At 42.3% G+C, this 23,497-nt stretch overlaps 1 protein-coding gene across 2 annotated transcripts in view; it reads left to right on the top strand.

Annotated features, from left to right (window-relative positions):
• The window catches only part of slc16a10 (solute carrier family 16 member 10), a 67,770-nt gene extending 46,631 nt beyond the window's left edge, over positions 1-21,139 (top strand). Inside the window, exons 4-7 of one of the 2 annotated variants that reach the window (XM_061812024.1) lie at positions 2,957-3,377; positions 10,175-10,318; positions 14,006-14,234; positions 17,430-21,139. In XM_061812024.1, coding sequence (XP_061668008.1) covers positions 2,957-3,377; positions 10,175-10,318; positions 14,006-14,234; positions 17,430-17,647 — 1,012 coding nt within the window. In that variant the 3' untranslated portion in view covers positions 17,648-21,139. Of the gene's footprint in view, positions 1-2,956; positions 3,378-10,174; positions 10,319-12,334; positions 13,128-14,005; positions 14,235-17,429 lie in introns of those variants that run through there. The other variant, XM_061812025.1, reaches the window with a different exon arrangement.
• Positions 21,140-23,497: the final 2,358 nt, after the last annotated feature.

The following is a 23,497-nucleotide window of genomic DNA, read 5'->3' as shown; positions in this document are numbered from 1 at the left end:
GGATTTTCATTTCCCTCTTTCCCTCTAACTCTTTGGGTGGAGCCCAGTTTGTTCTCTGATAAGCACATGTCCCTGCAATATTTAGATCCATGTTTCACTAGCAGTGTCGTAAACGAGTATTTAAAAGGGATGTGAAATTCTACCGCAAAGTAAATAAAGACTTGATTTATTGAACTCCCCTCACTCGTGAACACCATCCATATAACAGTTACCATCTGGCCCATTCTCAAGGTAAGACAAAACAAACCATTTGAACCGATACATGCCCTCCAGGAGGAAGAGATTATCCATTTTGTCAACAACAGTGCTACCCGAATTCTCCAAATATCAAAATGCTACATATTCTGTAACAATGATATACAAACACTTCAATGTTCTTCTATTTCATTTTCCATGTACACCCATCTCCTGCATCTTCCTCTCGAACACCAACTGCTCTCCTATCTTCCCTCACAACATCCATCAACCTTCTATTTGGTCTTCCACTCGCTCTTTTGGCTGGCAGCTCCATCCTCAGCACATTTCTACCAATATACTCGCTCTCTCGCCTCTGGACATGTCTTAACCATCAAAGTCTGATCTCTCTCAAACCATGTCTCCTAGACATGTAACTTTGGCTGCCCCTCTAATAACCTCATTTCTAATCGTATCCAACTTGCTCATTCCTAGAGAGAACCAACATTTTCATTTCTGCCACCTCACCTCTGCTTCCTGTCATCTCTTCAGTGCCACAGTCTCTAATCCATACATCATGGTTGGCCTCACCACTCTTTTATAAACATTGCCCTTCAGCCTACCCTCTTCTATGGGCACAAGCTGTGGGTTGTGATCGAAAGAATAAGATTCCGGATACTAGCAGCCGAAATTTGTTTCCTCCGCAGGGTGTCTGGGCTCTCCCTTAGCGATAGGTTGAGAAGCTCGGTCAACTGGGAGGGGCTCATTGTCGAGCCACTGCTCCTTGGCATTAAGAGGAGTCAGATGAGGTGGCTGGGGTATCTGATTCGGATGCTTTCCGGACGCCTCCCTGGTGAGGTGTTCCAGGCATGTCCCACCGGAAAGAGACCCCGAGGACGACCCAGGACACGCTGGAGAGTATGGCTCTCGGCTGGCTTGGGAACGCCTAGGGATCCCCCTGGAAGAGTGGCTGGGGAAAGGGAAGTCTGGGTATCCCTGCTGAAGCTACTTCCCCGACCTGACCCATAAAGGCGGTAGATAATGGATGGACGGATGGATGGATGGATGGATGGATGGATGGATGGATGTCTTGTGTCAATTATTTCTTGAGTCATTTTTTCTGTTTTATTACATGCTAGATTCTGTTTGCTGTGGTGTGATAGTTTTAGTTTCAATGTGACACCGTGAGTGTGTACAACATCGTCAATAATGACTTGCCTATGCAGGCAGGGTGAGGGGCAATGTAAGCTTCTTCTGCTTACAGATGTGAAATGCAATTAGTCCTTATATCCTTGTGAGCGGCATCATATAGTGGCTTATGTACATGCTAAAACACATGCATGTTAACAGTTTAACCAGTGTTCAAGTGTACTTTGTATTTGACAAGACATTCAATTATTGTGCACATAATATATGTGTCATTTTGGAGAACTTTAAACTGCATTTTATAATTGCAAAAATATGACATCATACATAGGAATATTAATACTGTATCCATTAGTTGCAGATTTGAGTGTAAGGAACATAGCCATGAATATTGAGGGAATGCGGAATATACCATTTTTTTTGTAAATGAAAAGACAAAACTGCTCTTCATGGAATTTTAAGAAAAAGTATTGCAATAGAGGCACCACGGTGGCACAGCTGTAAAGCGCTGGCCTCACAGTTCTGAGGACCCGAGTTTGCATGTTCTCTCTGTGCCTGTGTGGGTTTTCTCCACGTACTCCAGCTACCTCCCACATCACAAAAACTTTCAACATTAATTGGACTTTCTAAATTGCTCCTAGGTGTGATTGTGAGTGCGACTGTTTGTCTCTATGTGCTCTGCAATTGACTAACAACCAGTTCAGTGTGTACCCCGCCTCCTGCCCGATGACAGCTGGGATTGGCTCCAGCACTCCCACGACCCTTGTGAGGATAAGTGGCTAAGAAATGTAAGAAATATTGTTTTGCAATAGACTTGATATAGAATAGGAAATGAAGTTACCTACAGGTATATAGGGATTAAACATTTTGATCCTATCACACAACTCTACTTGGGACACTGAACTATTATACTGTATGGAGTACACACTTTTTCTTTTTTTCCTTGCCCTCATCTCCTCTAGAACAACATGTACTGTGGCCAGTTGCCAAATGCTGGGAAGTAAATACACACAACCTTGGTTCTCATCAATGACGTAGAATAAAAACTGGACTGCACACTCTGCATCCATCATCGGCTCCGACAAGGTCAACAGGGTCTGACTTCTGGTCAGGGCAAAAAGTATGCTAAACATACACACATTGTAATGGAAAATGATGCAAAAAATATATAATAATTAATTATGAAGGTTAAGCTGAAACACACTTACCAGTGTAAAGTTATTTCTTTGCAACCACCTGCACAGTTTTGACAGCCAACAGCGTAACAAAAAAGCTAAACCTAATGTATTCTAATTAAATTTGATGTTATGTTTCACAATGTAAGGATGCCAAACAACGTCAACTTTCACGTGAAATAGTACCCAAAGCAATATTTTGCCCTCACCGGGAGTTGACCACGTGAAAGTTGCCTGTGCGCAGTCCAGTTTTTAGTCTACGTCATTGGTTCCAATGCATTTAATGGGGCATGGTGATTATAGTTTCTGTTTTGCTTTGATGTAGAAAACAGATTAGGCCAAACCAAAGCTATTGCGGACCCTGATTGATCGATTCGATGTGCAGTGGAAAAATTCAATAGTAAAGTCTCCATAAAATAACTAAATACAAACCCTTTTGTATTTTTTTAATCCCCCTGCAGGTCTCTAGGCCCCATGTATTTCACCTATGGCATTGTGTTTTCCTGCGGCTGCTCCTTTGCCTACCAGCCCAGCCTGGTCATCTTGGGCCACTACTTTAAGAAGCGACTCGGATTGGTGAATGGTATCGTGACTGCTGGCAGCAGCTTGTTCACCGTCACACTTCCCTTCTTGCTGTCCAGCCTGCTGGACAGACTGGGCCTGCAGAACACCATGCGTGTCCTCTGCATCTTCATGTTTGTGCTCATGTTGGCCGGCTTCACCTACAAGCCTCTGCTGCCACGCAAACCCAGGAGCACACGTGGTTGTCCGCCCATTACCCAGATCTTCAGCGTCACCATTTGGAAATCCGTGGGATATCGCATATGGGCTTTCGGCATCCCAGCAGCCCTTTATGGCTACTTTGTGCCTTACGTTCATCTGGTAAGTTCGTTTCTATTTAATCCTTCAACTGTATAGAGCATTTACTTTTACAGACATTCCCTGCAGATTATGTTCTGCCGGTTATTGTTACTTCTTTGTTTTAGACTATAGTGAGTGTGTAAGTGTCACAACAGCAAATTCTTAGAAGGATATCTTTACCTTTTTAAGAGCAATTCTCTTAATTCCAAGACTGAACTTTGTAAGACAGAACAATAAAAATCTGAGCTAAGAAGTAGCAATAAAACAGACTCAGGCTCTGGTCACAAAAATTGAAATCAAATATTAAACATTGGCAGCACAGTGATGCAGCTCTTGAGCGTTGGCCTCACAGTTCTGAGGACAGGGATTCGAATCCTGGCCCTCCCTGTGTGGAGTTTGCATGTTCTCCCTGTGCCAGCGTGGGTTTTCTCCGGGCACTCCAGTTTCCTCCCGCATCCCAAAAACATGCAACATTAATTGGACACTAAATTCCCCGTAGGTGTGATTATGAGTGCAAACTGTTAGTCTCTATGTGCCCTGCGATTGGCTGGCAACCAGTTCAGGGTGTACCCTGCCTCCTGCCCAATGACAGCTGGGATTGGCTCCAGCACTCCCGCGACCCTCGTGAGAATAAGATAAGAAAATGAATGAATATTAAACATTTGGCACATTGATCTACTCTAAACACTCAATGCCTTAACAGGCAATATATTGCCAATCGGGTTCTAGTCTCTTGAGAAAAATTGCCAACGATACATTAATTAAATTACAAGTACAGCAAAGCAACCCGTTTTGAATTGATTTGTTCTTTTCAAATGTTTGCAGTCATTCTTTAAATGCTGCTTTGAGAAGGGTTGCATCAGGAAGGGCATCCGGCGTAAAACTTGTACCAGACAAATATGTGCGTTCATCTGAGATGACACGCTGTGGCGACCACGAAAGGGACAAGCCGAAAGAAACTTTGTCAACATCTTCAATGGCTCCATCTCTTACAATTGTGAATATGAGAGTAGACATGCATATACACTTTCTTGTTTGTACTTTCACTGGTGAGCAATGACTTTCATAATTGCACGCATAATATTACACTGCTTTTCATTTCCAGCTGAAGTAGTTGTTTAAAACGGATTGTGTCACTTTGAGGTTTTACGTTGTTTTGTCTTTGTTACGATTTCATAAATATTCGACATACCAGCTCATGGGTTACACAGGATGGTCACATTCATTTGAGTCCGTAATGTTCCCACATTGTTGTAGTGGTATAAGGCTTTGGAACCAATTCCACTCGTGAATTTATGCTATTCTCCAGCTACCGTCAGAAAATTTAGCTTTGTGTACCTGACCACCCGCATTTCAAAAGCATGCATGTGCACACAGCCTATCAGATGGAGGGTCCTCAGCCTTCACTGTCTCTGATTGGTTTAGAGGTCATGATGGGTTTCATTTGTGTTCTTTCAAATATTTTTATTCCTCAAATAATTGGTCACTGGAATGCACCCTCTTCCTTTTTTATTTTTTGTTTACTGCAGAGTTTAGAAATTATTATTTTTTGAATATGTGTCACACACAAGAGTTTCAAATCATCAAACCAATTACAATATTACTCAGAGACAACACAAGGAAATACAAAATAGTTACGCATCAGGGTCATTCTGGTGGGCTCCCAGGCCACCCAAAGTGAGCTTGGCTGCACAGTTCAGGAGGCCGGCCAGGAGAACAAGCGCCAGGGTCTACGGGGACATTCAGGTGGACGTCCATGGTGACGGAACCAATGACAAAGCAGGAGCCAGGCAACAGGGCCAGGTGGTCAAGCGCCGCCAGAACAGGAGCTGAAGGGGGAGGCTGCTGGTCGGGCGCTGCTGGTACAGGAGCTGAAGGTGCTGCCTGTAGGCCGGTGCTGGAAGAGGAGGTGAAAGTTGTCGCCGCAGGATGGGCAGCGCCAGAAGAGCAGCTGAGGGTGGTGGCCGCTGGTTGGGCGCCACCGGAAAAGAAGCAGGAGCAGGCACGGGGGCCGGCCGCATCTGCTGGGTAGCCTGGCGGGGAGCCAGCACTGGGACTGCAATTGGCTCCTCTGCATGCCGCCATCGAGGCTTGGTCGGAGTAGATATGACTGGGTAGAGTGCACAGGGACTTGAGAAGGTCAACTAGGAAACATGGGTGGTACAGAACAAGGTGACACGGGAGCTGATTTAGCTTGATGTGATTTTGGCAGAATAGAAAAAGAAGACAAAAACTGAGGTCCACTTTGACGCCCCCCTGCTGGCCACCACGCAGGGTCCTGGATAAATAGCCAAACAGGTCCCCCAGAAAAGGTAATAGGAAAAAGATTTGGGCTTAGACTCATGGGGGCTCGAGACGGGGAGACATGACAAAAACTGACATGGACTTTTAAAACTAGGGAAGGAACCAAAAAAAAAAATCTGTGATCATAATCTGAATCAGGCAGGTGATCATATCATCAATGTCCTCCTCAAAACTGCAAAAATCTCAGTCTAATAAACACACTAGTGAAAAGGAAAAAGAGAACAAAAAATATACTCAAAGAGGGCAACCTTGGTTGGCAAGCTAAAACCGGTTGGAAGGGACAGTAAGGCTTGGAGGACCCAAATGCAGGGAAGCAGGGAGGGAAGGCAGGGGTAGAGGAATCGCAAAAATCTTTAATTCTTAAAAACAAAGATGCCTAAACCTAAGATGAATCGCTATGGATGATTTTGCATCATTTAACACTGTCTGTAAGACGGTTGCAAAGTAGCACACACAGCCTGGCCCCCGCAGAGCAAGCAAAATGAGAGTCGACTAGGAGAACCTTTGCACTTGTGTAAACATTTTTGAAACAGCAGCCCATATGGTAGAATGTCAGAAATTTCCCACACAATGCCTTCTGGGGACCTGATCAACCCGTTTACACAGAACATGTTTTCCTGAGCATGAGGATTAAATAAGTGCCATTTAGTGGCCAAATGCTGTTGTTCTTCAAGGAGTTTAAGCACGGTGTGCAAAGTGGATGGCTGAGTGTTTTATTTGGGCAGTAACAAATGGACTTCCAGGAAATAAAGTACAGTGGAACCTCAAGTCTCACACACTCTATGCTCTGGAACCCTGGTCAACCTTTCTGTATAAAAAAAATGAAAAATTGCCCATGGAAAATAACAGAAAACCAAGTGTTATGTTGTTTGAACCTGTTGTCACACTTCGATGAAAACAGGGTCCACTCTTTGCAGCTCTTGTTAAACCAAAACAATTTTTCACTCACCCTCATTTTGGGCAACAAGATGTGAAACACTGACGCAGAGAAAACATCTTACTGGGAGGATTGCTGTGCAGTAACTTGTGGTGGCTCACATGGTGACTTGTTTTATTTGAAAATTCCGACTGTTTTTATTCATAGATCATCCTGTTCTAAGGTTCCCAGTCAGTGTTTTTCTCTTCTCTTCTGTCTGCTACCCAGACTGGGGTCTGACAGGGGGAAGTCTGAAACATCAGCGCCAATTCTGTGCTTGTCATAGAAAACAATGGTCGTCGATGGTGTGACACGGCACAGAAAAATGAAGGAAGGCTGAAACATGGGTCAAATAACAAATTGTTCTGTTTCCCCTGAAAAGAGTGCCATCTGAACCTGAAATACGGAAGCACTATCTGGTAATTTTACGTAAAAGCTTTAAAATTGGTGCACTGGCTTATAATAAAGCAAATAGTGTCTTTCTCTATTGTGGTGATACTGGATCACCTGCTTTTGTAGTCAAAGGAGTAATGGGCCATCAATGTGGTATTGGAGTTCTGTCTGTCTGGCAATGAATCTGCTTGAGCTTCTCTTTTTTTTTTTTGCTGTTGTTGTTGTTTCTGACCATGTCTATCTTGCTACCAGGCACATGCGCGGACATTTTTGGAAGCAGGTGGACAAGTCAAAAAATTGGCATCAATCGCCACAATTATTCATACAATTAAGAAAAAAACAGCATTATTTAACTAGCTTTTGTATTATTTCTGTGAACTCAATGAACAACTCAATAAAACAACCATTGACAAAGTAGTTGAAAGAAATCTTTAGTCAATATAACAACTGAAGTCCTGGAGCCGAGACGTTTGGCTTTTCTACCTTTCATGCCGAAAGGGCTGCCGAGTGACTGGATGAGGTTGAACTCTGGTAATATCATAACTCAGGTGTGAACAGTCCATCAGTTTGGCTTTTTTTATTCCCATCCCCAAATCACCGGCTGGTGTAGTTTTTCCACCATTCTTCACAATCTCGTCATCATTGCCGTGTAAACAAGGCAAATTACTCTCGACACAATTTCTGGAAAGGAACTGATCTTCATTTGAGCTTTACATGAATACATCAGTGTGTTTTAATGTAGCAAGAGAGAAGTACAGGTTTAAAACTAGTGTACAGTATTTTTTCACAGTATTGTGTGTTTAGCAGGCTACAGCTAGTAATATTTCCACTTTTGTGATCACAATGAAAACTCATTTCCCCCTCCTTACTTAGTAAGATGATTTAATTTCTCAAGTTTTATTGCTGAAGCACAAGTTTCAAACAAGATGACTTTTTTACTTATAATAAAAAATTTATATATATATATATATATATATATATATATTTACCACTTATATATATTCATTTACCTCTTATATATCACTCCAGTGAAATAAGCATAATCTGTGGAACATGTGGGTACAGAGAATAAAAATACCCAATGCATTTAGGCTACAAAAATCTCACATGTTCCTCTGAGATTGTGGCATGTCCTTATTTCTGCGTTTTGGCGTTTCAGAACTTCAACCATCTCCATCAGGAGTCTCAAACTCAATTTACCTTGGAGGCAGAGTCAGGCTGAGGCTGGGCCGCAGTCTGGGTACACCTGGATGCATGCTCAATTTGAATGAGAAATTTAAAAACAATCCTATCATCTCAAACGTCTTTTGTTATTTTTCAACACAAAATAAAATGAATTACAACACTAGTATGAAAAACCTCTCTGGAAAACTGCTAGAAAAAAACTCTGTGGCAACGATGCTGTGTCTTACACTCATTGAAAAATGTTTCTTTGCTTGCATTGACCCCGGTCAATGTCACATCCCCGAGAGTCATGCTGATTGGTAGGTTCATCAGCTCTGCTCACAACACTCCAAAATTGCCATTCATATAAAACTCGAGTGCTGCACTAACATTAAACTTTCATATCAAGGTGGGAGCCACAAAATATATCACGTGCCACAAATAGCCCACAAGACTCCCCTTTGAGACCCCTGATCTTCATTGTCTGAACATACTTGGGATTGCCACACCAACTCTGTTCTGCATTCGCCACAATGGTAACGGTTCTTCCTTTGTCCACAAACGTTTTGATAAGTTTCATCACCACATTTTCTGATAGTCTCTCCCGGCATCTTTACAAAGGTTTGGGATGTCATTGTAAACATACAGTGTCGTTAAAAACTGTTTGCCCCCTTATTTATTTATTTGTTTGTTTATTTATTTGATTATTTACTTGTTTATTTATCTATTTATTTATTTATGCATACCTATTTCACACAAAGGTCTCAAATCATCAAACCAATTTTGACATCACTCAGGACACCCAAGGAAACACAAAATTCAGTTTTCAAATGACAATTCAATTTATTACAGCACAAAAAAATTCCAAACCTTTCTGACTATCCATCCATCTTCTACCGCTTTTCTGGGTTGGGTTGCAGGTGCAGGAATACCCAGACTTCCTTTTCCCCAGCCACTTCATGCAGCTCTTCTGCAGGGATCCCAAGGCATTCAAGGCCAGCCGAGAGTCTCTCCACCATTCTGAGCCACTGTGAGATTGGCCTCTAAACCTAATAGGTTGTGCCACCTTTGGCAGCAATAACTAAAATCAAGTGTTTGCGATCATTGGTGATGAGTCTTTCACATCGCTATGGAGGAATTTTGTCCCACTCTTCTTTGCAGAATTGTTTCAACACCGCCATATTGGAGAGTTTTCGAGGATGAACTGACCGTTTGAGGTTACACCACAGCATCGCAATTGGATTTAAATCCATACTTTGACTTGGCCACTCTAAAACCTTAATTTTTTTTTTTTTTTAGCCATTCAGAAGGGGACTTGCTAGTGTGTTTCGGATCATTGTTCTGCTCCATGATCCAAAAGCGCTTGAGTTTGAGGATCACTAACTGATGGCTGGATGTTCTTCAGGATTTTCTGATACACATCAGAATTCATTCTTCCATTAATCGCAGCAAGTTCTCCTGGACCTGAGACAGCAAAGCAGCCCCAGACCATCACACTGCCTCCACCATGCTTCACTGTTGGCATAATGTTCTTTTTATCAAATGCTGTGCCATTTTTATGCCAGATGTAAGGATGTACACATTCAAAAAAATTCAGTTTTTGTCTCGTGACTCCACAGAATCTTCTTCTTTTCCCTTCGGCTTGTTCCGTTCTTGTTCTTGAGGATCATCAAGAAGCTTTTAGTGAGACAAGGCTTTTTATTCTATGCTGACAGCAGGGGTTTTCCTCTGGGAACTCTCCCATGGATGCCATTTTGTGCCAGTGTCTTTCTTATGGTAGAGTCATAAACACTGCCCTTAACTGAGGCCAGTTAGGCCTCCAGGTCATTAGATGTTGTTTGAGGTTATTTTGTGAACTCCTGGATGAATTGTCGTCGCACTCTGAGTAATTTTAGTTGGTTATCCACTCCTGGGAAGGTTTACGACTGTTCCCAGTTTTTGTCATTTGTGCTTTGGGTGTATTACCACCATTTTTTTTCTTGTTTAGCCAAATAGAAATCAAGACACTGACAAATGTGTTTGTTTTCTTTCTGATGCACAGATGAAGCATGTGCAGGAGCGCTTTGGGGAGGATTCAAATAAAGAAATTCTGCTCATGTGCATTGGCATCACGTCCAGTATTGGGCGACTCATTTTTGGAAGAGTTGCTGACTACATCCACGGGGTCAACAAAGTCTACCTGCAGGTATAGTTCCAGCCCCAACAGACAAGTTATTCTTGATTTACCTGTATTTTGCAACATGAATTGCAATACAACATAAAGAATATAAATCGGTCATTCTGTCTCTGTGGCCCGATAACAAATGCCTCACGGACCTCTGGCAGAGACAATGTGATAGCATGGCTCCATGACGCCGAAAATATAAGTTGTATTGGGTATATTTTGAGGCCCTTTTAATACCGACCATGAGTTTTGTTTTTTAACCATGTCCACTCCCTTTTATGCTTGTGTGTCACTAACAATGGTTAGATTTATAAATTTGAGACAGAGTGGAGTTCTATTTAAATAAATTAGCAGCAATAAGAACCCCTTCAGGCCAGCCACATAGCCAACCAACCAAATTTTTTTTCTGACAACCAAGTGGGCCCTCTGACTTCTCATCGCTTCCTCACAGCTCACTTCACCAGACATTCTCAGCCATGTCCCAAACACCCTTCGATAGAATCACAACAAAAATAACTTGTTCATACAAAGCCTACAGCTGGTCCCTTTATTTCATTGAGCAAACATTTTATGTTCTCAATCATAAATTGTCATATCAACTCCCCCAAAAGTACGTATGGGCATATTCAGTCTTGAGCCGTCAGAGATGTCATCGTCTATCTATATAGTAATATGCCAACACAGCACATGCACTGCTACAGTTCTTCGCTTGGTTGTAGGTCATTGGTGATTTTTTTTCGCCCAAACCATTTTGATCATATTAAATCAAGTGTTGTAGTCCACAAAGGATTCCTCTCCTTATGTTTACAAGATATCCTTAAGAAACAACAATACTTTTCAGCCTTGTAGTGTTTGCTGCAACATTTAACCCATTGATTTGACATGATTTTACCCATATTTAAACATCTTCATTTTCATGTTCCTCATCGAACTAGTGTGCTGTAGTTGGTTTTAATTATTTTCTATAAACTCTATAAACTAGTCCATTGAGTTCAACTCAAATCAAGATGTTTACAACATTATACAGATTCTCTCAATTACTTTGGTGATACATATTGGAATAAAAAATAATGGTAATCCTTGAGTATTTTAAAAGTAAATACTTTTGTACTGGCACGTGGTTTTGAGTTACGTTCTTGCTCAGCAGAGACAAAGACAAGCTACACGCTTGAGTCAGGCTACGGGATCCATAGTTTTTTTTTCTGAGATTGGGAGGAGGCTATACTTCTCTGAGGCTGTCCTGGACAACACTGACACACTACGAATCATAAGATTTCCTTCTTGTAGAATCTAGTGCATACATACGTATCCTTCTTGCCAGTCTACTGTAGAAAGTGATGAGCAGAGGGGGGAGTAAATCCAAATCCGGAAATTTAAATGTTTTAAATTTAAATTTATAATAATCATAATAAAAAATGGTAGTTATTGTCAAAATTGGCAGCACAGTGGAGCAGCTGTAGAGCGTTGGCCTCAAAGTTCTGCGGAGCAGGGTTTGAATCCCAGCTGCACGTGTGTGGAGTTTGCATGTTCTCCCCATGCCTGCGTGGTTTTTCTCTAGGCACTCGCGTTTTCTCCCACAACCCCACACCCCCCAAAAAAGGGATTAATTGGCTCCTGGCAGCATGCCAGATCAGCAGGAAAGCGTTGGCCTCACAGTCCTGAGGTCCCGGGTTCAATCCCGAACCCGCCTGTGTGGAGTTTGCGTGTTCTCCCCGTGCCTGCGTGGGTTTCTTGCGGGTACTCCGGTTTCCTCCCACATCCCAAAAATACATGACATTAATTGGACACTCTAAATTGCCCCAAGGTGTGATTGTGAGTGCGGCTGTTTGTCTCAATGTGCCCTGCGATTGGCTGGCAACCAGTTCAGAGTGTACCCCGCCTCCTTCCCATTGACAGCTGGGATAGGCTCCAGCACTCCCCGTGACCCTTAAGGATAAGTGGCTAAGAAAATGGATGGATGGATAATAGGCTTCTAGGTATGATTGTGAGTGCAACTATTGTCTGTTTCCATGTCCCCTGTGATTGGCTGGCGACCAGTTCAAGGGGTATCCAGTCTCCTGCCTGGTGATAGCTGGGATAGGGTCCAGCACTCTTGCAGCCCTTTTGAGGATAAGCGGCTCAGAAAATGTATGGATGCATATTGTATTAATATATTTCATTAAGCAATTTATTCTTTTAAATAATCAAAACACTTCCAATTAGAATTGCTTTATAAATGACAGAAATGATACTGTGTGCATAGTGTAGTCATATAGATATGCTATCACAGCCAACTAATATAAATATTAATTATTAATATACAGTTTTATTAGTATTATTACATTGGCTGGAATGTGAATATGTGGGGGATGGGAGAAACCTGTGGAATTCAGAAAGCTTATGGATGAGGGCTTAGATAATGGCCTGCATGTGCTAAACCTCATGACTTCACCGTCTCCCTTGGAACACACACAGACCTCTTTTTCCCAAGACACACGCACACTCACCTCCATACTTTCATTCTAAACTTGAAATTTACAGTACTTTTGACTCAGACTTAATCCCGCCTCTGCTAACAACTCACCACAGTAGTGGGACCTCAAATATATGCACGTACGGTTTACATTCTACTACAGGGAATTCCTATGATTTGTAGTGTGTCATTGTCTTCCAGTACAGCCTCCGAGAGGCACAGCCAAATCCCAAACTCAGAACAAACTCAATGGATCCCCTAACCTGACTCAAGCGTGTGGCTAGACCTTGTCGATAAAGACGATTAAAAAAAAGGGGTTTTCTTCATAGATTACAAATGACAAACCTTTGTGTTGCTATGTTGTCATTATCGACGAGCATTTTTAAGGAATGTATCAGTCCCTCACGGTTCTGGGGACCGGGTTTAAATCCCAGCCCCACCTGTGTGGAGTTTGCATGTTCTCCCCGTGCCTGCGTGGATTTTCTCCAGGCACACCGGTTTCCTCCCACATCCCAAAAAAAACATGCATTAGTTGGAGATTCTAAATTGCCCCTAGATATGATTGTGAGTGGAAATAGTTGTTTCAATGTGCCCTGCGATTGGCTGGCAACCAAGGCAAGGTGTACTCCGCCTCCTGCCCAAAGATAGCTGGGATTGGCTCCAGCACTCCCGTGATCTGTGTAAGGATAAGCGGCTCAGAAAATGGATGATCCGCGCCTTTGAATTCATGTCACAAGGAATTCAAGCACCTACTGCATATTCACAAGCCAGTACTACACGGGGTGTAGTTAAAAGGTTCCTGGTGTGTACAGAAATGTTTAGAGCAGTGCATTTGCGATAAACCTCTCAACTGAAATGTTTCATGATTAAAGAGCTCAAACAAAAAACGCCTGAAAAATGCCGGTGAATATTTTTTTTCTTTAGAAAGAATAACTGTCCTTCGAACTGAGAACCTGAGAACAGCTGCTTCCCATTTTTTACAATCCTCAGCTATTACTGAGCATGCTGCATGCACACGTGAGCTACACATACACACTTGCATTAACGGGATCCTTTGGACATGTAATTATTGGATTTAGATGACTATGAGGGAAACAATGTGAGATCAACTACAATAAAAACAACTCCCCACTGCTTTTCAAATCGGCTACTATATTTTGTGAAGGCTTTAAAAAATATGGCTAAGGATTCAGGGAAACATCCAACAAAACAAGGTTGAAAAAAAAATTGCATTTACAACCTCTTTAACCTCCCAGGTGACTTCCTTCTTCGTTATTGGCTTCATGTCAATGATGATCCCGCTTTGCAACCTCTTTGGCGGACTGATCGCAGTGTGCCTCCTCATGGGGATCTTTGACGGCTGCTTCATTTGTATCATGGCCCCCATCGCCTATGAGCTGGTCGGAGCCGAGGATGTGTCCCAGGCCATCGGCTTTCTCCTGGGCCTGATGTCCGTGCCCATGACTGTGGGACCTCCAATCGCAGGTAAAGCAGGACAGGACTGGCGAATGTCCATTTGACAGAGCTTTATCTATAATGGCATGAATACAGTGATCAACTTTCATTTTTTTTTGTATTAATTTATCATAACCAAGGACAGCAGTGAGGAAACTGAGGTAAAACCATCTGGGTTCTCCCTTAGAGAGGTGGTGAAAAGCTCGGTCATCTGGGGACAGGGGGATCATTGTCAAGCCACTGTTCCGCCGCATTGAGAGGAGCCATTTTGACATGGCTGGGGCATCTGATCCGGATGCCTCCTGGATAGCTCCCTGGTGAGGTGTTCCGAGCACGTCTCACCAGAAGGAAACCTGGGGATGACCCAGGAAGTGCTGGAGAGATTATGTCTCTTGGCTGGCCTGGGAACACCTTGGGATCCCTCTGGAAGAGCTGGATGAAGTGGCTGTGGAAAGGGAAATCTGGGTATGCCTGGTAAAACTGCTGCCCCAGCGACCTGACCCCGAGAAGTGGTTGAAGATTGAATATTTTCATAGGAAATTTACTACTTTAATTACTTTGATTAATTTGACAATTAAATATCATACAACTTTAAAGGTTACAGTGTTCTTGCCATTTCATTATAGATAATTTAGATCTTAAAAAAAAAAGTTCTCGAGATGCTTCAGGGCTGCTGACTTACCCCTCTTGATGTTCAGTTTTGCACATTACATCCACTTTGTTCACTGTTAAGGGGAAAATGCATGACCATGATTCTTCTTAATTTGCACGATGTATAGCAAAAACTATATTTCATGCATTATAACATTTATGAAACATTACTAAATACACTTGTACATTAAACAATTTTTACACTCTGTGACAGTTGGAACAAATTTTACTTCATTGTTTTTATTGGAACAATGTAATCTGAAGGAGGTTACTGACTGTAAGGTAGTGGTGGGAGAGAGTGTAGTTTGACAGCATAGGATGGTGGTGTGTAGGATGACTCTGGTAGTGGGTAGAAAGATTAAGAAGACATAAGTTAGAGCAGAGAATCATGTGGTGGAAGTTGAGAAAGGAAGAATGTTGTGTGGCCTTTCAAAAAGAGGTGAGACAGGATCTAGATGGTCAGGAAGAGCCCCCAGAAGACTGGAATACTACTCCCAAGGTATTCAGAGAGGCAGGCAGGAGAGTACTTGGGGTGGTCTTCTGGTAGGAAAGGGGGGCAGGAGACTTTGTGGTGGAACCCCCAAATACAGGAAGTCAGAAAAGAGATTAGAGAAGAAGAAGTGGGACACGGAGAGGACTGAGGAGAGGCTTAAGGAATACATTGAGATGCGCCATAGGGCAAAGGTAGAGGTGGCGAAGGCTAAACAAGTGGCATATGACGACATGTACTCCAGGTTGGATACGAAAGAAGGCGAAAAGGATCTCTACAGGTTGGGCAGACAGAGGGATGGAGATGGGAAGGATGTGCAGCAAGTAAAGGTGATTAAGGATAGTGATGGAAAAATGTTGAATGGTGCAAGTAATGTGCTAAGTAGATGGCAAGAGTACTTTGACAATTTAATAAATGAAGAAAATGGGAGAGAAGGTTGAGTAGAAAAGGCAAGCGTGAATGATTGGGGAGGTGGTGATGATTGGTAAGGGAGAAGTTAAAAAGGCACTGAACAGAATGAAAAATGGAAAGACAGTTAGACCCGATGACAGACCAGTGGAATTATGGAAGCAATTTGGTGAGGTAGCTGTGGAGTTTTTTTTTTTTTTTTTTTTTTATTCAATAGAATACTCGCGCGAGGGAAGATGGCAGAAGAATAAAGGAAAAGTGCGCTAGTCCTCATTTTCAAGAACAAAGGCCCTGTTCAGAACTGTGGAAACTACAGAGGAATAAAGATGATGAGTCACACAATGAAGTTATGGGAAAGAGTAGTGGAGGCTAGACTCAGGACAGAAGTAAGTATCTGCGAGCAACAGTCTGCCTAGAAAGAGTACCACAGATGCATTATTTTCCTTAAGGATGCTTGTGGAAAAGTAAAGAGTAGGTCAGAAGGAGCTACATTGTATCTTTGGAGACCTAGAGAAAGCCTATGGCAGAGTACCAAGAGAAGAACTGTGGTACTGCATGCGCAAGTCTGGTGTGGCGGAGAAATATGTTCGAATAGTACAGAACATGTATGAGAGCAGCAGAACAGCGGTGAGATGTGCCGTAGGTGGGGCAGAAGAATTTAAGGGGGAGGTGGGACTGCATCAGGGTTCCACGCTGATCCCCTTCCCGTTTGCGGTCGTAATGGATGGGCTGACAGACGAGGTTAGACTGGAATCCCCTTGGACCATGATGTTCGCAGATGATATTGTAATCTGCAGTGAAAGCAGGAACAGGTGGAGGAACAATTAGAAAGATGGAGGTATGCACTGGAAAGGAAAAGAATGAAGATTAGCTCAAGTAAAACAGAATATATGTGCCTGAATGAGAGGGGTGAAGGAGGAAGAGTGACACTCCAGGAAGAAGAGATAGCAAGGGTGGATGACTTCAAATACTTGGCGTCAACAATACAGAGCAATGGTGAGTGTGGTAAGGAAATGAAGAAACGGGTCCAAGCAGGATGGAACAGTTGGCGGAAGGTGTCTGGTGTTCTATGTGACAGAAGAGTATTCACTAGGATGAAGGCCAAAGTTTAGAAAACAGTGGTGAGGCTGGCCATGATGTACAGATTAGAGATGGTGGCTCTGGAAAAACACCAGGAAGCAGAACTGGAGGTAGTAGAAATGAAGATACTTAGGTTCTCGCCTGGTGTGAACAGGTTGGGTAGGATAAGAAATGAGCTCATTAGAGGGACAGCCAATGTAGGATGTTTTGGAGACATGGTTCGAGAGAGCAGACTTTGGTGGTTTGGACATGTCCAGAGGAGAGAGAGTGAATATTTTGGTAGAAGGGTGCTGAGGATGGAGTTGCCAGGCAAAAGAATGAGAGGAAGACCAAAGAAAAGGTTGATGGATGTTGTGAGGGAGGACATGAGGACAGTTGGTGTTGGAGAGGAAGATACACGAAATAGGCTTAGGTGGAAAAAAATGACACAATGTGGCAACCCCTAACGGGACAAGCCGAAAGAAAAAAGTTTTTTTTTTTAACAAATATTAGCTCAAGGCACTTTCAAATACAACTGCTGCAATACTGTAGTCATAGAGACCGATCACAGCCCAAGCTTTAAAAGTGATTTTAAGATGCTTGCCTTCTGTTTATAGGCTTCCTCAGGGATCGACTGGGAAACTACGACTTGGCTTTCTACCTGGCAGGCATCCCCCCACTGATCGGAGGGGCTATACTGTGCCTGATCCCCTGGGTGGAGGCGAGGAGCAAGAAAGCGAAAGCGGAGGCGCTCATGGATGTCAATCAAAAGATGTTAGAGCACGACAAACCTCAGGAGGATGCACCGTTCAAAGCTGGAGAGTCTATCCTCTAATCCCCGCACCAAACTGTAACACGACAAGGTCTGACTAAGACTGGTCGTGTGTGATGAGTACGGATCTTAATGAGTGCCTTGAATAGTGGGTCTGCAAATGCCAAAATGAGGAAACAGTAAGAGGTTGATGTACTTTAACTTATTCACTGCCAGCCTTCCCAGCTAACATGGATATTTGACTTCTAAAATAGTCCGTGGCAGCGATTAATTGAACATATGATCACAAGGAACTATGCAATGAAATGTGAAGTCTTAAAATCTGGAAAAAACATTTTGTCCACAAGGGAATCTAAAAAGGAAGCAGTGTGACGATTTAACCATCCATTTCCCACTCTTGTTGAAGAAAGATGACGCACTAAAGGGAAATCCTTGTTTCAACACTATTTTTGGACAGTAATACAAAAGTACATTTAGGATTTTATGATATAGGAAAGCAGTGGTCCGCGAGAAACTTGTTTGCCTTACATTTGCTATAGTGATGCCCTCAAATAAGATTCATCAACTGAGGGTTCAACTAAAACTTCAATGGGGATTCCTGTTTGTAAACCAAATTTTAAATTTTGCTTGTATGTGAATATCTTTCTCCTAACTTAATCTGACACGGATTTATGACAAGACTCAAAAAGCAGAAATTTGTCCTTTATTTTTGGGGTCTGACCTCAATTTGGGAAACCTTGCTCTTGTTAGGCTTGTTAATTGTGAGAGAGTTGCTCTTCAAAAGCACTCTTCAACAAGCTTTTATATACAACAACATATTTACTATTTAACACCGTTTACCATTGGGAAATGCTTTAGTGGTGGTAGTAGTAGTAGCAGCAGCCGTTGTAGGACGACAAGCCTATTGACAGTTGAATGTCCTTAAGCTGCACATATTGCTCAGTGAGTATAGAATGTGATTCATAAATTCCTCAAAGATTGTACAGGTTGTAACAAGGTCCAGGTTTTTAACAACCAGGTGAATAACCTCACAAAAGGATCACTTCACCAAAAGTAGTATTTTTAACCTGAGGCAAGAAAACAAATAGAAGATATGTTTGACTAATTATTGACTAAAGGGCACATTCTCCCATGTGCGTATGAGGGGAAAAGGCAAAAACAGACCTTCAACTCCTGCCAAAGATTTTCTATGGGGTTGAGATCTGGAGACTGGCTAGGGCACTCCAGGACCTTGAAATGGTTCTTATGGAGCCAGTCCTTTGTTGCCCGGGTGGTTTGGGATTATTGTCATGTTGAAAGACCCAGCCATGTTTCCTCTTCAATGCCCTTGCTGATGGCAGAATGTTTTCACTCAAAATCTCATGATACATGGTGCCATTCATGCTTTCATTACACGGATGAGTCGTTCTGGCCCCTTTGCAGCAAAACAGCCACAATCCTTCATAGTAGGTATCGTGTTTTTTGATTACAAATCAGCATTATTTCTCCTCCAAACATGACAAGGTGAGTTTTTACTAAAAAGATGTACAAAGGGACCGCTACTTACAAACATCTCTAAAGGCCATCCATTTTCAGAGCCACGTATCCTCACGAGTTTCACAAGAGTGGTTTCTTACTTTGGTCCCAGCTCTCTCTCTCTCTCAGTCCTTGCAGTCCTGGCATTTTTGCTGTGACCGCTCTTGTGATCTTGTTGACCCCACACAGTAAAATCTTCCATGGATCCCCAGATCAAGGGTGATTATCCGTGGTCTTCTACATCTTACATTTTCTGAATAGTGCGCCCACAGTTCCTGAGCTAGTGCAGATTCAGTCTTCCCAGCCTGGTGCAGGTCTACAAAATTTTGTCTGGTGTCCTTCCACAGCTCTTTGGTCTTGGCCATAGTGGAGTTGGGAGTGTAACTGTCTGGGGTTGTGGACAGGTGTCTTTTAACCTGATAACAAGTTCAAACAGGTGCCAATAACACGGATAATGAGTGGAGGACAGAAGAGCCTCTTGAAAAATAAGTTACAGGTCTGTGAGAGCCACATATCTTTTGCGTCTTTGTAGGTGACCAAATTCTTGTTTGCCTCTGAGGTGAGGTACACCTATGATGAAAATTAAATTTACATGATTTACTTCATACAGAATAAAAAACATGCTCTCCTTCAAAGTGTAAAAGTGTGAATGTAGCCAGAGCGGTCTAGGTGTCCTGAGGGCTACTACTGCTTACACATGGTATTTTTAATTTGAATTGTGCTCTTTTTTTTACAGATTTTGATGACTTGTACAAGTTTTAAAAATCCATGTTCAGTCATTTCTCTTTTCAGTGAATCGGGCTTCTTTGGTGTGTCCAAGTACATTGATATGGGCGTGTCAGTCTGGACGGAAGAACATGCATCAATGAAAAGTGTGTAAATTCACATATTTCATAAAGGACTTCAGCGCAGATGGGAGGATATGCTTCTTAGTGACCTAAATATTTTTAGGTCAACTCAATCTCAATCTGTAGTTTACAATACAGTCAGTCATGAGTCTTGTTTTTATTTATTTCATGTTTTTGTGCTAAATGTCATGCTGTACAGTTGGGCTGATTTACTAGAGACTGTGGTTTAATAAGTGAACATAATCTTAATGACTACATGAAATACTAAACAAGGAATTATTAGAATCATTGTTATTTTGTGTTGTTATTCTTTTGCTTCACAGATCTGTGACACACATTACCTCAGATGCGAAAAAGTAGAGCTGGATATGTTGACATGGCTGTCTGTAAATCAGAGGCATTTTTCAGTGTCTGCAGGACATGCCACGAGAAACCACTCAGTCTTAGAATTAAATCCAACGGATTGTCTGAAATCTTACATTGTAGTGTTAACATATTCTGAACATTGTTGTGTCATACCTTTGTATGATGTACCTCTCTATTCAGGTTAGGAATTTCCTTTGTGTGCATGACTTTTATGATACTTTTTCAGACCAGACAACTTGCTGAATGTGTGCAATCACTTTGCCATTCTCATTTACACATAGCACAATTATTATTTTTCCAAACATTGTCATAGGATCTGCGCCACCCAAAGAGAATACATGAGTGTGAAATGCATATATATTTTTTTTGATTTTCTCTGAAGATGTTATTTACAAAGTGCCTTATAAACATGCCTTAACTTTTCATGTAACATTTTTGTTTTCGAGGTGTCCTGAGACAGGTTACCCTTACCTCCTCCTTGATTGGAAACATTTGTGATTTCATTGCTTATATGTTTTTTTTTCTCTTTGTATCCTAATCTAGCCACGGTCATCAATGCATGGGTGCATTTTGGCCTTGCTTGGAGTACAGATATGAAGGCCAGCAAATCTTATTCCTACTTTCTTTATCAACTCCTCCCAAAAATGCTTGCACTTGACTTATTATTTGCTTTTTGCTAGGTTATGTCAGTCCAAATTCCAAATGTTATTGTATTATCTGTCAGAAGACAGTCTCAACTTCAATCAATTTTATGACATTTGTCATCTCCCGCCGTGCAATTAAAATCAATAAATAATGGAAAACCACTTTCTGTGACTTTTTATTTATCCACTCATATTTGTTTAGTTGCTTGTTTCGCTAATAGGGGTGTGCAATACTGACAGAGGACCAGGCTTCAATTTCCCTGCTCCACCTGTGTGGAATTTGCATGTTCTCTCCATGTTTGCTCGGGTTTTCTCCGGGCACTCCAGTTTCCTCCCACATTCCCCCCAAAAACATGCATTAATTGGAGACCCTAAATTGCCCCTTGGTGGGATTGTGAGTGCGAATAGTTGTTCATTTCTTATATGCCCTGCAGTTGGCCTGCAACCAATTCAGGGTGTACCCTACCTCCCACCCGATGACAACTGGGATTGGCTCCAGCACTCCCGCGACTCCTGTGAAGATAACCGGGTCAGAAAACGGATTGATTGATAGTAGGTTTTTGTTCATCTTACTACAACAGACGATCAGTGGCACAGGGAATCAGGGTTGGCATATTGATCAAAATAGCAAACTTTTGACACCAAAGAGAGTATCGGTATCGGATAGCTACTGGCATGATGAGATAGTTGCTATAGTTTGTCTTCTGTCGTCCAACAATTTATTTCAATTTCCAATGGAAAATGAATGAGCCAACATTTTCCTGTCTGAGCGAGATTACAAACAACTGGAACTAATGACATCTGTACCTGCAAAAAGGATTTTCTCTTAGGCGTGACCGTAACTCAGAAAAGTGTAGGGAAGAATGTAAACATGTGACTATTCCCGAACAAAAACCTATAAATCTGGGACCAGAGCCAAAAGGGCACATCAAGGGATTTTTCCTTGGAGGGTTTTGTGAGCAGAACCAAAGGTTAAAATGTAGACCTAAGTGTCGCTTACACTTTATTTGCTCTACTGACTTTATTTTTCACATTATCATGCAATTGAAGGTATTTTTTTGTTGTGATGTTGACATTGTTATATTTTTATATATCTGATGTTATATACTGGCGTCACAGTGGAGCAGCTGGAAAACTTTGGCCTTACAGTTCTGAGGACCCGGGTTCAATCCCGGCCTGCCAATGTAGCATTTGCATGTTCTCCCTGTGCCTCCTTGGGTATTCTCTGGGCACCCCGGTTTCCTCCCACATTCCAAAAACATGCAACATTAATTGGGCACTCTACATTGCCCCTAGGTGTGATCGTGAGTGCGGCTGTTTGTCTCGATGTGCCCTGTGATTTGGCTAGCAACCAGTTCAGGGTGTACCCCGCCTCCTGCCCGTTGACAGCTGGGATAGGCTCCAGCACTCCCTGCGACCCTCATGAAGATAAGCGGCGAAGAAAATGTATCAGCAAATCATTCAATGATCATTACATTTCAAATTCAAAATGTAATGGTATCGGCGATGCTAACCTTGTAGTTACAGTGAGGAAAATAAGTATTTGAACACCCTGGTATATTGCAAGTTTTCTTACTTAGAAATCATCAAGGGGTCTGAAATTTTTATCGTAGGTGCATGTCCACTGTAAGAGAGATTTAAAAACAAAAATCCAGAAATCACAATGTATGATTATTTAACGATTGATTTCTGTGATACAGCTGCAAATAAGAATTTAAACACCTGTCTATCAGCTAGAATTCTGACTCTCAAAGACCTGCAGGTCCGCCTTTAAAAGTCCACCTCCACTCCATGTATTATCCTCAATCAGATGCACCTGTGCGAGGTCATTAGCTGCATAAAGACACTTGTCCACCCCATACAATCTGTATGACTCAAACTTGTAACATGGCCAAGACCTAAGAGTTGTCCAAAGACAAAAGAGACAAAATTGTGCAACTCCACACGGCTGGAAAGGGCTACGGAGAAAGTGCCAAACAGTTTGGTGAAAAGAGGTCCACTGTTGGAGCAATCATTAGAAAATGGAAGAAGCTAAACATGATGCTCACTCTCAATCAGAGTGGATTCCCATGCAAGATATCACCTAGTGGGGTCTCAATGATCCTTAGAAAAGTGAGGAATCAGCCCAGGACTACACGACAGGACTTGGTCAATAACCTCAAAAGAGCTGGGACAACGTTTTCCAAGGTGACTGTTGGTAATACACTAAGACGTCATGGTTTGAAATGATGCATGGCACGGAAGCTTCCCCTGCTTAAACCCGCGCATGTCAAGGCCCGTCTTAATCTTGCCAAAGACCATTTGGATGATACAGAAGAGTCATGGGAGAAGGTTTTGTGGTCATTTCAGACCAAAATGGAACTTTTTGGTCATAATTCCACTAACCGTGTTTGGAGGAAGGCGAATGATGTGTTCCATCCCAAGAACACCATTGAGGTATGGGGGTGTTTTTCTGCACATGGGACAGGACGACTGCACTGTATTAAGGAGAGGATGACTGCAGCCATGTATTGTGAGATTTTGGGGAACAACCTCTTTCC

Source organism: Syngnathoides biaculeatus, chromosome 23 (assembly GCF_019802595.1).
Source record: "Syngnathoides biaculeatus isolate LvHL_M chromosome 23, ASM1980259v1, whole genome shotgun sequence".
Lineage (NCBI taxonomy): Eukaryota > Metazoa > Chordata > Actinopteri > Syngnathiformes > Syngnathidae > Syngnathoides > Syngnathoides biaculeatus.
This window is presented reverse-complemented; position numbering and strand designations above follow the sequence as displayed.